At 38.6% G+C, this 22,441-nt stretch overlaps 1 protein-coding gene across 1 annotated transcript in view; it reads left to right on the forward strand.

Annotated features, from left to right (window-relative positions):
• LOC108792214 (bifunctional heparan sulfate N-deacetylase/N-sulfotransferase 3-like) overlaps positions 1–22,441 on the forward strand; it is a 223,105-nt gene that overhangs the window by 166,720 nt on the left and 33,944 nt on the right. The window contains exons 7-10 of the mRNA XM_018562936.1: positions 1,688–1,870; positions 7,357–7,453; positions 10,737–10,860; positions 17,151–17,325. Coding sequence (XP_018418438.1) covers positions 1,688–1,870; positions 7,357–7,453; positions 10,737–10,860; positions 17,151–17,325 — 579 coding nt within the window. The remainder of the gene's footprint in view (positions 1–1,687; positions 1,871–7,356; positions 7,454–10,736; positions 10,861–17,150; positions 17,326–22,441) is intronic.

Consider the following 22,441-nt stretch of genomic DNA (forward strand, 5'->3'; position numbering starts at 1 on the left):
CATCCTAACTTTCTGAGATTCTGAGAAAGGGGGTCACCTTCCAGCACAATGTATTTAGCCAATGGACACACCCCTGCTATGCCCCAGTTATGCAGACCATTACAAATTCATAAAATTGCGAAAAATGATTGGTTATATCCAGAATTGTTTTTTTTTTTTTTTACTATCACTTTTCTTTTATACTGGCCTTAAATAGTAAATAGAAAATAGTAAACAACATACAGTAAACTCCCTGTTATCCGGCATCAACGGGGATTGGCAGATTCCAGATAAATGTGGTTTCTGGTTGCTTGAGAGTTACTATTAAAAAGAGGTCTAACTAATGCCATACCACATACTATACCATAACATAACATAAACTCTGTATTAACTTCATATTAATATTGACATGCAGTAATCAAAAGCAAATTGAGACAAATAGACACACTTAAAGCAAATTAAGAGAAATAGGCACACAATTGTTTCCAGGATAATAAATGGTGCAGATCAGAGGAACAGTGAGTACACAGGGGATTTTTTTTTTGGTTAGATGAGTGTTCGGGGTTGATTTACTAACCTTATAAACACACCACGAACATGTATACACCTCTGTAGTGTGTTCCCTCCCAGCATGATCTATGGGTGGAATCTAAACACCTTTGTAGTGTGTACACACCCAGCAGGTGTGTTGTGCAAAGCCTTGCATGAATTGCAAGGTGATGTTGTGTAAATTAGCTCTATGTTGTGTTGCTTGCGTTGATGAATGCAGGAATGTAAATGCATGAGCTAACCATTTTGTCTAAACTGTGACGCAGCATTATATATGCATCATGTGCATGATTTTTCCATATATGGCATTAGTGGAAATATGCTTTTAGAGACTTTTTGGTCGATAAATACGTTTTGCTGTATGAAAATCACACACACCTGGTGCGTGCGTGTGTTTAGGTTAGTAAATCACCCCCTTCTTGTTAGTTGATTACCGGATAACAGAGAGTTTACTGTAATTAGGAGATAAGATAAAGGTTTAATTGCCAAATAACTCTTTTGGTAGTTAAATAGTGTCTTTATATTATATCTCTACATCAGACCAAAAAGAGGGACAACTGAGGTGGAAAGAGGGACAGTATCAGTACTCCTTATTTCTCTCAATGTGCTATAATGTTTGACATTTTGAGAGCATCTATGTTGCTCCCTTCCACAAACCAAAAATACACTGACCATTACATTATTAACTTTTAACCCACAATAGGCACAATAGGCCCTTTGTGTGCATAGGTGTCCATGAGACTGTGGTGGGAAAGAGACAAAATGTAAGCTCCACTGGGGCAGGAAATTAAAAGAATAGTTCTACATATCCTATAAAGCATGACAGAATATCCTGTGGCTATATAAATGTATGAAATAAATAATTAAAACAAAGGTGTTTTATTCCATGCGTTAGCTGTGGAAAAAAAAAAATGACAAAAAGAAGATATTAACTGCTACTGTAATAAACATTAAAATGTTTGTAATGGCCTAGTACGTTTCAATACCATTACACTCATTGGTAATTTGAGCTGCTCTGAAGATATGTAGTTCAATAAAAGATATGTAAAATAGAATTAAATGGAAAATCACATACTATAGAAAAAATGTTGCATGACTGTCCCCCAGTGGCACAACGGATTACTGCAAACTTTGACATATTTCTATAATTGTGTTTCAGATCAGCATCTTCATGACCCACTTGTCTAACTATGGGAATGACAGACTTGGCTTGTACACGTTTGTGAACTTGGCCAAATTTGTGCAGACCTGGACCAATTTAAAGTTGCAAACACTTCCACCAGTTCAGCTAGCACATAAGTACTTTCAGCTTTTCCCCGAGCAGAGGAATCCTGTCTGGCAGGTGAGTGTATATATTAAATCCAGCACACAAGGCACTGTGTGAATGGAAATTCATATAAACCATTATTTTCCTCTTTCATGTTTTTTTCCCTGCAAATCTATGCATTAAAATGTCTCCAAGTAAAGTGGCATAACCATAAACTGAATCCTTCTGCTCTTTCTGGGGAATATTAAAATGCATCAGTGTAAATGTATTCAGTTTCCAGAGTTCAGCAACCAAAACTGATGGAACCTTGTTTGTGTATGAATTTAGTTTTATTGATACATGAATATGATTTATTTTAATGTTTATTGTCATAAAACATAATGTGGGCTAACACTGCATATTTTGCTTTTGCTATTTTATTTTCAATGATTTATTATTGTTGTTTATTTTGGGGATTGATGAATAATGGTTACTTGTTTTGTGCACCTACCTTTGTAGTGGAAAAGAGATTAGGATTTTGGTGCAGGATGATAAAAGGATTTTAAATTGTCACCATGGCAACCCCTTCCGTATTTTTCATGGGTCCTCAATTTGAGAACTACCACTAAACTGTCGATGTAGTATTACACTCTGCAGTGATGTCTACAGTAGACTATATCACCACATCCAATGGAGGCTGTTAAAGATGACACTATTGGGCATGACACAGTCAATTCTGGCAAATGCTAATATATTAATATTCTGCACTTGGTGAAACACAGAGTGAAAAATGCACAGCAACAAACTGAAATTACTTGCAATAAGGTGAATGTGATAACATCGCTAATGTAAAACACTAAAAACACATGCCCATTGGGAAGCTGCTACAAGCTGCTGGCATGAAAATACCCCTTTGTCTGCGTAACACAAAAAATGGTAGCTAACAAATATAGCGCTTCCCATCATAAACCTGCCAGTGTATGATGTTACTTACAGTATATACAAAGTGTAGTTCTTTACATTTGTTCCAAATAGAACTCTTCACATCTAAACCAATAATATTTGTGATTATACAGTCTCCTCATACTTCACAATTTAATCTGTGCCTTCCTATAATCCACATTTGTTTTGTGAATAACACATTCACCCAAAATCGGAAAAGCACTCACCCCACTGGTTGCCTCTCTATTTATGGATAGGCAAAACTTGCATGGAAATCCGTTTTTTTCTTTGTCTTCAAATTAGCCAATGCTCTGTTCATTAAAGGCTGTTTGCAATCCTGAGCTGCAAACCTCAGTGCTCCCTCCCTTATGCCATGCACGCAGAGAGAAGCCTCGCATAGGGTAAAAATATTACGGTAAATAACTCCACAGATAAAAACAATTCTGGAAAATGTCTGAAGAGGCTGTAAATTCAGAATAATCAAACTTTTTGGAATGTGTATCAAAATCTTTCAAACGACCTTGCCAATTACCAAGCCTGATGTGTGGTATGCGTATTAGGTATGCTAAAGGAGAAGCATTAGTAGAGTAAAATGTACTCTTCCCAATACTTAGAGCCAGCGTATGACACTGCAGCTGTCACATGCTGGCTCTTTAGATCAAGAGCTGAGGGATCAGGAACCACTGACCACTCAGCTCACGGTCTTCTCCCTACAGAGAGCAGAGACTCACTGCTCCCTTAGCTATTTCACTCCTTCCCTCTCATCCAGGTTCATCCAGTGCTCATTCCCCGGTTCATTCAGTGCTCATTAGAGAGTCAGACAGGGGAGGTGGCAGGCACAGCTGACTCTGGCTCTAGAGAGGCAGAGTCAGCTATCACTCAAGCAGTGGGGTGGATCCTGACAATATTGTTGTGATCTTTCCCAGCTGCAACGTGACTCTATACTGTCAGCAAATAGCAGGCCATAGCCCCCTATCTGCTGACTTTGGGTCACAAAAGTACATTAGTAAATGTACTGCTTTGACCCAAAAGAAAAGGTTTGTCTTTAGTTCTCTTTTAACTTCTGAGGTAGCAGAAGTCCATCAACAACTAAGGCCTGGCACATTTCTGAAGCCCATGTAATTAGGGTGACTACACATGATTTATGGAATCCCTGCATATGCAGAAATGTGAAAATTGAAGTCATCCAGAAATTCTGGGAGTCACCTGTGATTTATACCCCCTCACCTGATTTTAAGTACCTTAACTGTTAACAAAAATGTATCTTACTTGTGTATCATACAGCTGTAGATCCTCAAATCATCTCTGACTTGGTGCTGACACAGTCGTTCCTTCTGGAGGATGGCTACTTTGGTTCCCTTTGGTCCCTGTGTGTGTCTGGGTAGCCACCGCTCCAAGGTCAGTCCCGTGATGGACTACAATCTCATGTTTAGTTTACTAATTTGTATTGATGTTATAGTATATCACGGGAGTGATCATGGAGTAGTGGCTACTTTACAACACACACAGGGACCATGGGGAACAAAAGTAGCCACCCTCCAGAAGGAAGGACAGTATCAGCATGAATTCCCAGATAATTTGAGAAACTACAGCCAAGTGATTCAGAAATAAGATACATTTTTGTTAATAATTAAGGTAGTTAAATGCAGTTTTAAGATTTAACTGCTTAATTTAGTGTCATGTGTAACTGTGACAGGAGGAGGGTGGTTGTAGTAGCGAACAGAATAAAGAGGTGTAGGCAAATATCATAATACTTAGAGACCTATACATTCTTTAAGGCCCTGTTCACGCTAAAGTGGTACCTAAATCACAAGTCAACGGACCCTCTGTTTTACATCCAATGGGTTGCATTTTTTTCATCCTTTACCAATCTTTTTGTGAAGTAACATATGCTGAGTGGACAAACTGCACTGTTTTTTTTTACTTGAGTTGTATTATATTGTATTGTGTTTACGTGCGTTTTGATATGTTGCATTGCGTTGTGCTGAAAAAAGTAGAGGATGCTTTACTTTTTATTCAGCGCAACTCAATGCAAGGCAGTGCAGTGGTGTGAACAGGTCTCATTCACACCCAAACATTTTTTGGTTCCCTCCTGTTGACATCCTTTAAAGATGGGTGCCAACTGATCGCAGTGGATCTGGTGAGAATGGGGCCTAAGAAATGGGGCCTAAGAAATGAGGCCTAAGGAATGGTGAGTGTGTTTTGAATTAATGCCATACTACAGAACACCAAGGAAATTCACAATCCCTCTAGTGCAGGAAACTGAAGCTTTGTATTGCCTCTGAATGTTGACCAATCAGGTGCATGACGAAAGAGGTTTAAGTTTATGCATCCCAGGATATTTACACATTAAACACAGAGACCAGGTAAGGGCAGTAAAAACCCGACTGATCCCCAAGCTGACAGGGTAGTAGATGTCTCATATACTATGTTATTAGTGACAGGGCAGACCAGTAAAAGGCCAGATAAGGGAGTAACGCAGCCAGTTAAAAAAGTCACATATATGAATAATGGCCCCTGTGCCACAGACAAGAGAATGTGTATAGTTTTAATTTCCATTTAATTTCTGTTGGGTTTTTTTTTATTGCAAATAATTAAGTATGAGGTTATAAAAAAAACTCTATAATACATTTCTCACCACATGACAATTGGAAGTATTAATTTTATTTTTTTAATCTTATTTACTATACATGTTAGCAAATAATATACAAATATACTGTAATAATTATTGCAATATGAACTAGATTTACCTGCAGGACCCAGGCTAATCAATAATCATTACATGAATTCCTATTTGAGTTATTGACTAACTGTTGCACTGTCCCATAATTCCACTTTTAGTAAATGTATATAGCTAGATACAGAAAGATTAACTGTTCTCTGATAATGCTATTTCAGTGATAAAATGTTGTTATAATTATATTAGTTCACTTTATCTTTTAACTCATGTTAATTATGCATTATTACCATTGCATGCATTGTATTTATTGTTATTATTAAATTATTTTAATTTATTATCAATAAGGAGGATGCTTAGTACACAGTATTTTTACTTTGAGTCAGGTTTATAAAAGGGATCATGTCATTCCTACTATGGTTGCTAAACATATACTCTACATATTTATGGGGCTTTGTGGTTTATGCAGAGGAGTCAGCAATAAATTTGGAGGGGTGTTTGTGTTTATAAATTCATTTTTAAATGGGACAATAGGAATCTCAGGCCATCTTTTTCAAGGCAAAATACTAGGCCAAATGACTTAACAACGATGAATGACACCCATGTGTGCCTCCATTACTTTCTTTTTATTCACTATTTGACATTGTATGCTTTGTGAATCATATGAAAGTGGGTACTCACTCTTGTTTCCTCTGGTGGGTTTCAGGCACCCATATCTCACACTCCAAATCATGAAACGGCAATGGAAGTGCAGCATTAGTAATTTAACAATTGTGTTTAGTGTCTCTTTAACGCACCATAAAGTAAATAGATATTAGCTTGGCAGAGTGTTCCTAATCTAAAGTGTTTTCAGCTGGGCTGCAGCCAGCCTGAGCTGGATTTTGTTATTTTAATATGGGTTTGGTGAGTTTCTGCAAGTCCAAGACATTTTGCATCTGCCTTCTTTTTGAGTCATGGGCTCTCTGGCTTTGCCTGAAGAGGACGTGTGTATAGAAATGTCCTATTTTCCCCTCATGGGCCTGCTGCCTGGGAACAGAGTGCTTGTCTGTCTTTCTAGTCTACAGTAGCCTGTGACAGAGGAACAAGAGTTCAATGTTGACCTGTGGCAGAGGTCAGAGATACTACAACAATCCAGAGGGGGGTGGTTGCTGCAGTTTTGGGGTATTCTGTATCCCCAAACCTCTATCTCCTAGAAATGTGAGCCAATAAAATAGCAAAAAAAAAAGATTGAGGGAGTGGATGTCTGTCTTTTGGTCACGACGACTGGTGGGTCAGTTAAAGTTTAGGTGTAGCTGTAGGCCAATTCACAAGTAAAAAGGCTAGCAAGGATGGTAAAATCTAGCAGCTCCTTCAGGAGTGAGTGCTATTAATAATTTTCTGATTTGCTGTGTTTTGCTGTAAAGAACAAACGCTGCTGTATACATCTGGCAGGTGTGTAGTTCCCTGCTTTCTACTTGCTTATTTTCATATAGACATCTTATAAACTGACAGCTCTTGACTCCATCCTTTGTTTGTACAGATTATGTTTAACATGATTAAGATTGCATGACAAACGTCACTCTGACAGAATGTTAATTATTTCCTGTTTTTAATACCTCACTTGTGCAACTCTTTTCTGTATGACAAGTATGTGCATACTGACTTGCAAGGTCTTAATGTCTTATGAAACAAGTTATTTAAAAAAACTGTCAAGGGAAATAACATAATAAACTGATGTCATGTCATGTGTATGTAGTTCAGATGTTTTTTTTGCTAATATCAAACAATAACAATGTACAAAAATTTACATTTTGTTCCATGCCAGTATCTCCAGTCACCAAAGGGCATTGTGTTGTTTGATATTTTATAAGGAGGTATAACTAGGTGGAATACAAATTTTTGAATTATTTAATCTGTGATAGAATAGTTTATATCCACACCAGTGAATGCCCGATAGTATTACTTATTTGCTAATATCTTTTAGAATCCATGTGATGACAAGCGCCACCGTGATATATGGTCGAAAGAAAAAACCTGTGATCGATTGCCCAAATTTCTTGTTGTGGGGCCACAAAAAACCGGTGAGCAGTCTTTTAGTTATAGGGTATTTGTTAGAAGTGTATTGTATACCACTTTATTTTCTGTGGTGGCAGGTGTGTAAAATATAAAGGTTGGTTTTGTAAAGTAACAGAGACAGTCCACTTAGTAACTTGAATGCTCACTGAACTTAGAAAATTAAGTTAAGCTTTGTTCACTTTGAATACCCATTCATGTGCAAGGAAAATAAAACAAACAAATGTTTTTTTCTAGCAATGATTGGGCTTTCAACATGAAGCTTCATCTATTTACTAAGTTCAGTGTACATTTACTTGGCAAAGAGAAATATTTTTGCTAAGCAAACAGTTTCTACTACTTCAATAAATCAGTTGCAAAATAAAAATATTAATAGGTAAAAATGCTTTTAAAAATTAAAAATGAAGCTGTCTTCAAGCATTTACAAACCGGAAGGCCAACTAAACACAAAAGAGAAGAAGAGAAAGGTTAAATTATTTTACTATACATTTCTACTAATAAAATAATCAAGTTTGCATGTAAAAATACTCATACTACAGTATGATGTGGCAACATGTTATCTGATGTGTTAGGGAAATAAGTTATATAATATAGCTAAAGATAAATGTAAAAAATAACATTTAATATAGTTAAGGATTAACTAAAAATATGTATTTTGATTATTGCTGGCAAAATTACCCTTTGACTTAATATAAGGCTCATTCCCTCAACAACTGCGTTCAAACTGGAACAAGGAGGACCAGAACTAGGAGCCAGTTTGGTCTTACTGGTTTTCTCATTGCTGTCCAATTCATGAAGAAATAAAATCTTAACCCTTGCAGTGGGGCTCATTTTGTCTTGGGTGCTTAAATAACAGTTACACTCACTCAAACTACAATCCTGGCTGGCTGTTCGACCGGTCACTTCAGCTCCCCTCCACTCCAGCAAAGGCCCAGTGAGTCATCACATGCTATACAGTGCATAGGACATGAAGACGCCGAGGCACATTCCGAGGTAGCAGAGAGGGAGAGAGCTGCCTGTTTGGTTTGGAGAACCTCTAAAGAAGGACACTGTTAGTCAGGACATTTCCTAGGTTTAGTTAGTGGCTCAGATGTGCAGATGTTTTGTTTTATGTTACTGACCTGCTGTACACAGCCCTTCTGTATTTAACTGTGTTTGTTTGCTGCATTGCTGAATAAAGGTTCAGGACAAACCTGCTTGGACTGTTCCTGAATGTCTCTGTCTCATGCATGGTTTACTATTTTGTAGCTTCTGAATTAGTGGATAACTAGCAAATAAATGCACAAGTGCATGAGTGTGTGACAATTAACAGAAAACGAGTAATACTAAAGGGCTAACATTAGCTCACCTTTTTTTTAGCTCTAGTCCTGTGATGAAACTCAACCAATTCTAAAGAAATGTTTAAAATAAAATGTAATAGTATGATCATAATTAGCACATCTGGCATCTTAACCACTTACTGTTTGTGCATTCAATCCTTTGTGTATAGTGGTTACCCACTACTATTTTGCTGGCAAGTGTCCTTTGATTTACTTATGTTTTTCTGATATACGTTACTATACAGTATCTGTATTTGCATTGACAATAGCAATATGGACGTATAAACAAGTTGAAAGATACATATGCTAGACAGCTGGTAAAAAATTACCACCTCAATACTTGTTATATTTTATCACCTGTCACTTCTACTTGGTAATTAGATTTATTAAAAAAATAATTGATGTAGCACTTCACTCAAAGGAGCTGATGGTGATTGATGGAATGATACGTTCTTCTACTGTTTCTAATGATGACCCACCTTGTTTGAGAGGCCCTGCCTCAAAGGCTCTGGGCAGGTGTAGCATGACGCTGCAAGTAGTGATAAATAACCATGAATACTGTATTGGGGTAAGAGGGGTTTTGTGAACTACAGGGGTCTAACTGGAATAAATTATATCCTTGCTAACCATTGGCTAGTGGGTAAATCTATGACAAAGTCTACAAGCAGTGGGGCACTTTAACTATACCGGTGGAGTGCTCAACCTTCAAGTCATGGTATTTGTAATTCACATGGTAAAAGTATCTTGTCAAAGTGTCCCAAGCAAATGACCATCCGAAGCTCTCTTGGCTTCCCCCCTTGGTCTGGAGGCCAGGGCTTAACTCTTGCTGGCCAATCATGTTCCTCCTCCTGTGTCCAGTTGGTGGGGTTTAGTATGGCAACCAATGCAGCCACTTACAGTCCTCCAGCTACTCTGCTTGCTCCCTCCCAACGTCCTGTCTATCACCAATGGGAAGAGAAAAATTAACCTGTGACATGGCTGCAATGCTGAGCTGTGAGGCTTCCTTCACTTAAAGGGGCCACTGGCCAGGGCTTCATTAAAAAGCAGAAACAGCTGTCAGTGTAATATGGATGTTCTATTGAACAAAAAAATTACAGACAGAGAAATGTCAAAAATGCAAAACCTGAAAAAAAACTTGCTAGATTTATAAACACATAGAACTTCTCTTAATTTCCTTTATGATTTATTCTATATTTTATTAACTAAAAGAGATTAAAAGTTGTTAAAGTTGTATTGGACTCAATATATAAATAGGTGGAAATCTTCTTCACTAACAGAGCATACAATCCTACTAGCAGACAAATATGATTTTATACACTGTACATCATTGGCAATATATATTTTCAGCCACCACCACCCAACTGGACTATGCAATTTTTTTTAACATTGTCTTGAAGGATTAACTTTATAGAGTTTTTCTACTATACCTAGTTTACTGAAAGTCTTGAAGACCAACTTTAAAGATTTGTTTTATATACTCTGTCCCCATTTAGAAAAAAAGTTCCAAAGTAGTTCTAACCCACTCCAAGTTCCAGCGGTGCACTTTTCATCCTTCTCCAAGGGGCTGCATTTTTTCTAGGTTGATTGATGCCCAGCATTATTTAACCTCCTTTCTGTGAGCCTAGAACATTAAAGACACAACCTCTGGGGGCAAGTAATTCAGCTTCCCTCATTCACAGGAGAATAATGCTGATAACAGTGTCCACATCATTATATGGCACTATTCTCTGCAGGAAGATGAATGGAAGAAAACCGGGAAATATCATATGACCAAAATGAAGGTTGTTCCAAAAAAGGTATGTGCACTAAAAATGTAAAACAAAATCAAGGGGAGGGGTAATTTTAAACCCTTAAACCAATAATCACAGTATTGTATAAACTTTTCTAACAAGAGTCATTTAATATCTATAGCTAATTAACATTACTTCAACAAAAAATGCATTTAACAGAAAACTGGTTATGTTGATTGCAGGCACTACGGCATTATACCTTTTCCTGGTCATGCATCCTGCCATCTTTAGCAATTCTCCAAATCCAAAAACATTTGAAGAGATGCAGTTTTTCAATGGAAATAACTACCATAAAGGTGTGGATTGGTAAGTGCTAATGTATTCTTTTTGTGATTGACAGATAGATAGATAGATAGATAGATAGATAGATAGATAGATAGATAGATAGATAGATACATAGATAGATACATAGATACATAGATACATAGATACATAGATACATAGATACATAGATGCAAACATAGACAGACATTAACTCCTGCAAATCTTTGCCGGTGAATATGTGCTTTTATAAAAAATGATTTCACTTAAAGTAAATGTTTTTCATTAAACTAATACCTGGTAATCCTGCTATGCAGGTCCTTGTTCAGACACTTTCTGATATAGGGAGGCTCCCAGCTGTACTCCTACATTGTCATCCTGTTGTACAGGCTTCTGACCGTGACCATTGGTGGCTGTTTCATTAGGAAACTCACCCTGAGAAATGCCATGCAACCATTGTCAGAGTGCATGCATTTGCATAGAAGGTGGCTGTAAGATCAACAGCATTAAGATGCAACAACAAATAAAAACATAGTGAGATCAAGTATTTGAAAAAAAGGCAAATGATTATGACACACGGTGCTTTAGAAAAATAAATGCCATTCAGTTAAGGTTTACATTTACTTTAAGATGCTCCTTCTTTTGCATCTTTTTACCAGTGAATAAAACTCTTCTCAATTTCACAAAATACAGATAACATAATGTAACTTAAAGCTCAACTCTTGGCACAAAAATCATCAAAGTGCAAAAGTTGCATCATGATAGATTATTGCACTGATCTGTAAGAAATACATAAAGGACACCAAAGGGTTCTTTAAAAAAAATTTAACCTGCTGTGTAGCCGGGCAGTTGCCGTTCGCATGCCACTAGAGCTATTAGATGGCACTGACAAGTATAGGTGGCTCTTGTATGTAGACAATATTTGTTTAGCCTGGATTTCAGTTTGTCTGTGGCCAATTAAGTAAAGCTAAAGTACAACAAATATAAACACTGGTTACCTGGTGTGTGTGATCATATCTCCTAGACCACTAGAACATATATGGTAAAAATAATAATAGACACATAAATAAGTTGTCCAAGACCAAATGCATTGGTTAACCACCTTCCGTCCATTGGCCATACCTAAACGAACAGACGGGAGCCTTCTAGATGCGGGTGGGCATCTTAAAACATCCCGTCCCCACTCGTGCGTGGTGCCCAGTGGCATGAGTGGGGAAACTGTCAGCAATGTAAACAGCCAGTGATGGCTGTTTACATTAAAGCGATCGACGTCTCTAGAGATGCCCGACGGCGATGGAGACGGGTGTGCGCCGTCTCCATCGCCGCCGGTCCCGAGATCCGCTGTGCCTGTTGCAGCCGGGACCGTCACGGCAGCTCTGTCACTGGAGATCAAAGATAGTTCCGTACACAATCTCCCTCTGATCTCCTCTCCGGTTGCCGAATGTAGGAAGTGATTTTTTTTGTAAAACAATAAAAGATGGGGTCACATTGGGTAAATAGACACCAAACATGTCAAGCTTTAAAATTGCGCGTGCGCACGAAATCGCAAAAAACAAACACACCCAAAATTGGCCATAGGCGATGCTTTAAAAGCTTTTACCGCTCGTCAGTTTAGTGTTATCAGTGATTAATGGCCCTAAAATTATTGCTCTCATTCCGACTTTCGCAGCGATATGTAACATGTGTGGCACAAAAGGCGGAATCGTTGTTTTTGCATAATTTTTTTATGCTTTAATTTTTTCTACACTTTTTTTTTTTACACTTAACTTTATTGCTAAGAAATCCCCTTTGTGATAGTTAATTCACATAACAGGCCCTCTTTATAGCAACATCAGGGGTCTCTAAGACCCCTAATGTCACCTAGGGACCGCCAGAGAAGCTGATGAAGCAGAGTTCTGCTTCATCAGCTTCGCATCGGCATCTGTAACCGGAGAGTGACACTGAATGCAGGAAGTGATGTATTATACATCACTTCCTGCATTCAGGGACCGGAAAAGAGATCAAAGGGAGTTCATGTACTGAACTCCCTTTGATCTCCACTGACAGCATCGCCATGCCAGTCCCAGCCGCACCGGGCACAGCGAATCTCGGGACTGGCAGCGGCGGCGATGGAGACAGCGCACACCCGCTGGTACTACAAGCGCTCGGGCATCTCTAGAGGCGTCCGATCGATTTAATGTAAACAGCCATCTCTGGCAGTTTACATTGCTGACAGTTTCCCCACTCGGGTGCGCGCTGGGCACCGGGTACGAGCGGGGAGGGGCAGGACGTCTTCCCCTCTCGCTCCTGTAAGGCTCTGATCTGGCCATTCAGGAATGTTATATAATAAAAAATAAAAAACCCCAGTGGTGATTAAATACCACCAATAGAAAGCTCTATCTGTCCCAAAACAATGGCATAGAATTAATTTCAGTACAGTGTTGCATGACGGAATAAATGTCAGTCAAAGTACCGCAGAGCTATACTGTATACTGAAAAATGGCCTGGCCAGGAAGGGGGTTTAACACCAAATGGTTAAAGTGCCCCTTCACACCTAATTACAACTCATCATCCTTTTAATCCATATATAAAAACAGGAATCAGACTGCCTTCAAAGGGAAGACAGTCTAAGGGTTAAGTAAGGATCGGGACAGACCGAATTAGAAAATCGTACAAAAACTTTATTAATACATATCAAAGCACCACCAAACATCTAACAGCACCATTAAAATCACAAAAATTAACTGACTGTAATTCAATTTGGTTCTGGATGGTGAATATAGACCCTATTTATTTTGGCACCTTTATATCAAGACCTTTTAGGGTAACAGCTTTTAGATTGCAATGGTACATACTCCAGGTAGATAAGCATTGATCCCAGGCTTGTCATATATCACATTCATTTATGGATTTATGTGGCTTACTGCTCGCCACCTTACTTGATTTAGATATGCCTTATTCAGTGTGGAGTATTACATAGTAGCTCTTTTGATAGACTGTATTCCCGCTGGGGGAGATTTTGATAGTTTGTAGAAAATAAAAGTTGTCAGAGCGTTGCCAGGCTATCGATTGGCTCCTTCCCTGTGTCAGGTCCTCGATCTGACATATGTTGTTTCAAGGAGGATTTTATTCCTGATTTTTAAATGTGTGTATCATATTTCAGGTACTAGTGTGTTTTGGTTAGGTGAGTGCACCATTTTGATTGGATTTTTCCCCTTAATGTCTCCAAAGTGAGGGGGGTTAATCTTGTGAGATAAGCACATAGAATGAAGCAGTTTCAAAGTTCCTACTCACGTATCCTGTTTGTTCTTTTTGGGAGGTATCCTCTTTTGGTTTTTCCGAAGTTTACGTAACCTATTCCTCCTCCTTTGAAATAAAGTCCATATAATGCCTCGGCCGAGAGTGTGTATGGAGGAAGGTCAGCAATATCTCTCAGAAAATCAGACAGAGTTGGCACACTCTTAGTGGTTAGAGATGTGCACGGAGAATCCAAAAAGAAGGTGGTTTGGAAGCCAAAAAAGAAAAGGTGCTGTAAGTCTAGATATTAGGACACGCATTTGCCTTTTAGCAAATGCAAATGCGTAATAGCCTGTGCAATTTTTAAAACAACCACAGACAGAACATTTTATATAGGGTATATGTATAAGAAGAAATAGCATGCAGGCATAAGATCTAAATATTAGTAAGGTCCAAGAAGTGATGCTTCAGAGAGCAAACTGATCCCAACATCACAAGTTGGGTGTCCACCTCGATAAGATGGCCGCCTCCGCTCAAGTCTGTCTGTGTGACTAACATCTGTTGCTCTCTAAATAGACAAGTGTATGTCTGTGGAAGTGTGTATACAATATTGCTATATATAACGGAACAATATTGGGCAACAATGAGCCAAACTCCAGTCAAGCTGCGGCTTTGAATCTGAAAAGCAGGAGCTCTCTCTCGAGCAAACCAAGATGCTACATTACTATAAGAACAATAAAACAGAGCTGATTTCCTTTCCTCTGCAGCAAAACAGTGTTCCATTCCTTTGTCTCATGTGAGTTAGAGATCATAAACCAACCAAGTATGAGGCAAGCTCCCCAATGCCCACTGACTGTGCCGTGTTTCAACAAACTAACATTGAGCTATTATTTCAAAAATGAACAGTAAAAAGTGGTCATTTTATCTAGACCTTGAAATGTTATGCATGTTTTCACATATCAATCATATCTAGCTTGGCTTTCTTTTATAGGTCATTTTCAGCAAGTTTCACAAGTCTGAACTTTATTCTATTAAGTCAATATATTTTACTTCTGTTGACCATTGATTACTCTGTACCTCTATAAAACCTAACTTTCACTAACCCCGGGAAGTAAAATGACTGCTAGACACTGCTGGCTTGTGCGGAATTACAAGCAGGACTTTAATCATTACCTCAGCTATTCTTAGTTGACATCTAATAACTTGCTTTTCTCCAGTCAGCTTTTTGGATGTGAAGTTAAATTACAGCGCCCAGGAGATCTTAACTGTATTCAAAGTTTATTTTATAAAATGTCAGGCATGGGGGTGTTTAAAGGTTTTTACTTTGATTTTATGTGAAATAAAGAACGGAATGGTCAGGTCCACATAGTACAGAAACCATTTAGGGATATGCTTTAGACGCGTATCTCTTACTGAGCCTTTATCCTAAAAAGCAGTATGCATATAAAAAAAAAGCAGTATGCATATACAGAGTCAGGAAACTCATCTTACTAGAAAATGTACATGGCCACTGTAAGGTCACACCAGCAGATGCACGTTATGGTCCATAGAATGTGTGCTGGTGTGCATTGTCACATCATATAACAGTGGTAACTTTTTTCCAGTTTTCGTTTGACCTTTTAAAATGTCACAAAATGGCATTATATTCAACTCTATGCACATCAGCTTATTGCAATGAGCTGCAATGCATTGACAAGCATTTTTGTCTGCACACACGTGTAGTGTAAACAAGACATACAGAGAACAATTATTGTCTATGCATTCTTGCATTGAGCCCACATTGATCATTGCTGATCAATGCAGCTCAAGGCACCTGGTGTGAATGAGCCCCCTAGTAAAATAAATAAATTGAAACTACTGTATATACATTACAGAGTCAGGAAACTCATCTTACTAGAAAATGTACATGGCCACTGTAAGGTCACACCAGCAGATGCACGTTAGAATGTGTGCTGGTGTGCATTGTCACATCATATCACAGTGGTAACTTTTTTCCAGTTTTCGTTTGACCTTTTAAAATGTCACAAAATGGCATTATATTCAACTCTATGCACATCAGCTTATTGCAATGAGCTGCAATGCATTGACAAGCATTTTTGTCAGCACACACGTATAGTGTGAACAAGACATACAGAGAACAATTATTGTCTATGCATTCATGCATTGAGCCCACATTCATCATTGCTGATCAATGCAGCTCAAGGCACCTGGTGTGAATGAGCCCCCTAGTAAAATAAAGAAATTGAAACTACTGTATATACATTTCAATTATCTAATAATGTGCAAGACAACATTCTGTTATGTAGCTTCAAGTTGCTGTTCCATATTTTGTGCCATTCATTAGTAATTCACTTACTTTTTACAGCTTCAGTTGAAGTTCCCTTCCTTCAGGGCCGATTCCCCTGTAGAACTGGTACATTCATTACAAAGAGGTCATCATTTCTATGGTAGATATGGAAATTATTTTTATGGAGAATGCAAAGGGAGACACACCCATCTAGAACTAAAGTCTCAAGACTGCAGCGCACATGATATACAGTATAAGAAATCACTGAGTGATATAGCACATCAGGCGTATCACTCTTGGGTGAACAGACCCTTCAGGAGTAGCAGAATTGCAAAGAGCCATCACTCTGATCTATCCAACGGTTAGCCTGTTACTTGTCAGCAAATGTTCAGTGCAGCCAGGCTTAATTAACTCCTACTGCTGTACACCCTTTTTGCATTCCTGGGGCTACTGTGTAGGTAGCAGGAGCCTGATATCAATATCAATTCAGGAACTTACATTAGCTGCATTTAAATATAATGTACTGATTTTGATGAATACATGCTAACTTAATTGTTTTAATTGTTTTAATTTGTTAAGTGTGTGATTTTACTTATACACCAATCCTTAAAATCTTGTTTTGAATTGTATCGTGATTGTAATGTCTTCCTTATTTTGTAAAGCGCTGTGCAAACTGTTGGTGCTATATGAATCTTGTATAATAATAATAATAATAATAATTAACTTAAAGAAAAATCTGTACACTGTATAATAAATTGTAGCAGTGTTGTATCTTAATGTGTATATACAGAACCATGAAAACAAATGATTAGAACATAATGTATTTTCTTAGGTACATGGATTTCTTCCCAACCCCATCAAATGCCACCACTGATTTGGTGTTTGAAAAAAGTGCTAACTACTTCCACTCTGAAGAAGCTCCAAAAAGAGCAGCAGCTTTAATCCCAAAGGCAAAAATTATCATCATTTTGATTGACCCTTCAGATCGAGCCTATTCATGGTATCAGGTAAGAATTTGCACTAAAACAACACTAAGGCTTACAGCTACTAAAATGCTTTAAACATACTGCTTTTTACACCTTGCATATACAAACATATTTATAGAAGAGGTGCTAAATTGGATAATTAACTTAATTACAAGTGGGGAAGCCCTGTTTTTTTTACAACACAAATAGCATAGTGCTTTCACATTGTTACATGTGCAAGAATGAGAAAAAACAAATACATTTTATTATCCAGAATACCTGAGGTTAATAGGCATGAGCTTCTTCAGATTCGGGATTCGGGCTGATCATAGGTTCATATTTGGCCACCTCACCCAATTCAAAAACTCAAAAACTGGCTAATGCTTGTGTATAAAGTCTGTAATTTAAGCTACCACTAAAGACATGACAGATCCCTGGCAACTTCTGTTTGTAAACAAGCCAGTGAGGAACCTGGGTGACATCACTGATGATGATTTATGATGGCATTAATGGTGGATGAAGATCACTGGGTGGCACTTATCATGGTTGAAATGGATCTGAAGTGGATCTTCTGCATTTGTAATTGCTGTTCAATGGGGAGACTCTCTCCCCATTGAACAGTGTTTTTTTTTTAAAGTAAAGTAAAAAAGTTTAGCTCCTATTGACTTTAATACTTTAATAGGGTTGATATTGGGGTTCAGCAGATTTTTTCTGGATTCGCTCATTCCTACTTATAGATATACTCCAATAAAAACATATATATCTTTCCTTTAATATAACTGGGCTGGCAAAGCCTACTTGCTGTGTGTCTATACTTTTCTGACTGGCATTTGCCTTGTATATCCATGTGTTGTATGCATGCTTGTTCAGAGCTCTGAATTCAAATCTGCAAAAATTCAGACCAAGTAGTCTCATTTCCTAACACTGCAAACTACAGTTTTTAGAAACGGAGGCTAGAAAAATGGCAATGCCCAGTACCTTTCTGTGTCCCCATCCCCTCCACACTTACCTGTCAGTGCCGCTTGTCACTGCCACCAGTCCCTGAAGCGATCCTCCGTTCCGAACTTCCTGGTTGCAGAGGAGGAGATTGAGGGCAGATGAGCCATAGGCTCCTTCTGCTGTCAATCAACTTGTTGGGCAGAAAGGAGGGGTGTGGCCTGCCACAGGGCTGTGTGTGTCTATGGATGCACACAGCCACTGCGGACATGGCTGGGAATGCGCACACACGGGTGCATCCACAGCAGTCACTTAGCTGATGTAGGCACCCATGCAGGGGGCAGGGGAGACAGTGATGCGGGGACCCACTAGTAAATGAAGGCAAGGCAGCAACTGATTCTAAATATACAATAGGACCTAAATAACTAGATAAGTGTAATGCTTGTGTCACCACTGATTGTCAGGGACTATAGCTGTTGAGTGTACCTTCAGCTATAGCAGCCCCTGTTCTCATAAGGCAAGCAAGCCTACCAGTACTTGGTTGCACCAGGGCTTAATCACTACAGTGCTACAGTCACTAGACAAGCAACATTAGAGGTGGAGTGAAGAGTACCTGTGAACCCAAAGAGAGTCAGGCATGGGCTAACATTTCAGCAGGAGCGTAGACAGTAGCAAAAACTGGAGGAAGGAAATGATCAGGGCTGGCAGCAGTTAGTAGTGTTATCCAGGAAAAGTCAAAGGCCAGAGTAGGCAGCAGACAAGAGGGTAATCCAGGAACAGGCTGCAGTCAGGGCAACCAGCAGACTAGAGAGCATTCCAGGTACAGGTCAGCAAGGTCAGAATCTAGATTATGAGGAATAAGATGCAAGTGCAAAGTTTGTATAGTCTCAACTATACCAAGCCCAGAATCCTGGGCTTGTGGTGTTTGAAAAGAGAGCAACAGTGCCACCATCCAATCACAGCAGAGAAGGCTAGGCAGACAGAGCAGACCCACTGCCTAGCAATGTTGATGCAGCCCGAGGGGGAGTGCTCCCACCAACCAATGAGGATGGAGGGGGCATTGCTATGAGAGCCAGGCCTACACTGGCCGGGGATCATGACAATGGCTGGGTGGCAGATTGAGTGGTGGGTTGCGGAGAGAGGTGGCATAGGAGCATCTCTTATGCTCCTAATCATATGTCTGTATTCAAAGGAATTAATTGGCATCGGCAACTCTAATGCTATGAGAATGCCTAGGACATTGTATTCTTGCAGTGTAGGCTTGTGCAGTGAGTTACAGCCTTAAATAGTATCATCAGGAGACTCAAGTATTACAGTCTCTAAGGAAACTGTTACTAGTTTGAATCTTGTTAGCACAAAAAGCACAGTACCTGATGTGCATTGAACAGGGTCTGTTTGTTACTTGTGTTGTCTAATCACTTGCTATCTTTGTCAACTGATCCAAGCAAGAACCAACTTCTGCTTATACCTTTTGATTTGGTATCCAGAATTGTTTCTATTCATTCAATGGAAAATACAACCATGTTAAAAAAAAAAAAAATGGTTATTGCTTTGGAAAGGTGAATTTTGTACCTGCACAAATTCAGTTTTGGAACTTTATTCTGTAGTTGTGCAGTAAGGCATGACACTACTAGACATAGCCAGCATGGGTATCTCAGTCACTTTAATCCAATGATCATGGCTTCATAAAATGTGTCTAGGCAAATGTTAATTAGATTGTGTGTATTAAAATTTTGCACGACACATCCAATCTAATTAATCTAATCCAGTTGCCACAGTGCCACAGATGTTATTTACTTAGTGTAGGCTAACAAATAATCAGAATAAAGATATTAAAACAACATTAAATGTGGGTGACATGTCGAAGGTTCCAGTTCATGTTTAGCAAGGGTTGCTCCAGTTTTTCTCGCTTCTTGAAAACCAGTTGTCCCTTGTGTCCAAAATATTCACCTCACTTTCCTCAAAAGCATGTCCCTGCTCCATAAAGAGTAGGAAGACTGCTGAGCCCTGATCCATAGAGTTTGTCTATTTGTATTGGCCTCTTCAATATACAGAATGTTTTACTGCACAGGACTGCATGTACCAGGTTAATTTGCTTGTGCTTGGGTGTTGGGTCTTTTGGATGTATAGGGTCTGTCTCAGTGTGTTGCTGTCATGGCAACTGAACTACAGTATTTTCCAGAAACCATATATATATATAATGTTTCATTGTATCATTGAAATCATTTCCGATAAATCCTATGCCACAGATAAAATTAAACCAAATGTGACTGCATCATAGATGATATATGATATCATCTTCATCCTCCAGCAGAATTAGACATTCCCCGAAAATTTGGGGCACTTCAAATATGAATTTTCTTATTCTGTCCTAAAGTCATTGCATTTTCCAGCAATAGGAACAAATTCAGAGGCTGTGTAATTCATTTTGAGGGCGCTTAAGACAAAACATTGTGCTTTGGTCTAATTTGATAAAGAAGCTACAATGTCCGGAATGCAGAGACAACCCAGAACAGCAGAGAAATATATAATCAACTCAAGTGGTATAGACAGCAAGCAAGGGAGAATTTTGATTGCAAAAGTAATTTCTAGGAAAAGAACAAGATGTAGCAATGTGGATAAGCAGCAAAACACAGATCACAACTGCATTATTATACATAGTGGAAATAGCATAGAGTGAAAAATGATAGCACCGGATCTTAATTGTGTTTTATGTTATTCAGTTTCTTACTTTTCCTATTTCTAGCTGAACATAAAATGTATAATCCTGCATACGTTTATGGGTTTACTAAATTCAATCAAATGGAGCAGGATGCATTCTCTCTGTTTTTGTGCATTCCTTTGCATAAAAACAACTGATATTTCCAAGCAAAACATTATAATTGGTAAAGAAAGATAGCTTTCAAATAAGCTGAAGTCATAAAATATATATGTGCCTCCATTTTAGAATAACAAATCAACAAATCATGTTGACTTTCCTGTTTATTTTTTTAACTCTTGTTTTCATTGATACAAACACATCTTAGTTAACAGACACTGTTATTTTTCCCATTTAGAAGTACTGTGGGTAAGATCTGGTTTCAGATGGTGTCAAAACATGCCCAGGTAGATGGCATTTTTTATGCGCATCTCATTTTTTCCCAGCCCAAGATGGCCAACGTGATACCCTTTAAAAGTGTCAAGAGAAATTTAGAACACATGAATGACCAGTCTGCTTCACAAAGTCAAACACATTCAGTATGCTGGTTAAATCAGCATGCTTCTTTTGGTGGATGCCACTGGTCATGGAAAGAACATTATGCATATTTAAAAATCCTGCACATGAAGCATTAATTTTGCTTTCAGCTGTCTACAAAGGTAATATGTATCACCATATATACAAATCCTTAGCTTGGAGAAACATTGATCAAGGTAGATGTAAAAGCTTGTGAGTGTTTATAAGACTTTGAATGGTCTAGTATTTCATATGCCCACTGTGCTTTTGATGATCTCTTTAGTAGTCATGGGCTCGACTCGAACATCGGCAGTTCGTGTGTTCAGCAAGCACACGCACTGTGAGGGTGTTCAGCGGGCTGTTCGCTGATGAACACCCCGCAATGCACAGTTTGCATTGGAGAGCCCTGATTGGGTAAACCAATGCACCTGATCACTGGTCAGGTGCAAGACTTTGCCCGCTCAGGGCTCTGTATGAGCCATGATTGGGCAAAGTAATGATGACTTTGCCCAATCATGGCTCACAGCTAAGTCCCAGCCCCACACTATATGTATGTTGTATGTAGTATGTTGCTAGAGTTAAAAATAGAATGTTTCTGTCAGTGTAGCTGTCAGTGTAGCATAGCTGTCCGTGTAGCTGTCAGTGTAGTGCAGTGTAGTGTAATTAAGTGAAAGCTAACTGGTGTCACTGTATGAAGTGTCAGTGCTTTATACAGCATTTAATACTATATACAGTAGTGTATATACTATTCTTTTCTATGCTGTATATTCGCTGTCTTTTTTTGTGTGTGTCAGTGGCGTCACTGGTGTTTCTCCTCCGTCACCGGTGTTCCCATTTATTTTTCTTCTTTTTATTGTCTTTTCTTATTTTTACTTTTTTTCAGGAGCAGGTTCTTTTGCTGCCTCATTGCTATTCCCCCTTCTGTGTCGCAGGTGCCCCCTGTTTTTTTTACATTTTTAAATTTTTTGTTTTTATAATAAGCCATTGCGCAACAGTTTATAGTGCACC

This window comes from Nanorana parkeri, unplaced genomic scaffold (genome assembly GCF_000935625.1).
Source record: "Nanorana parkeri isolate BGI_ZX_2015 unplaced genomic scaffold, ASM93562v1 scaffold614, whole genome shotgun sequence".
NCBI lineage: Eukaryota > Metazoa > Chordata > Amphibia > Anura > Dicroglossidae > Nanorana > Nanorana parkeri.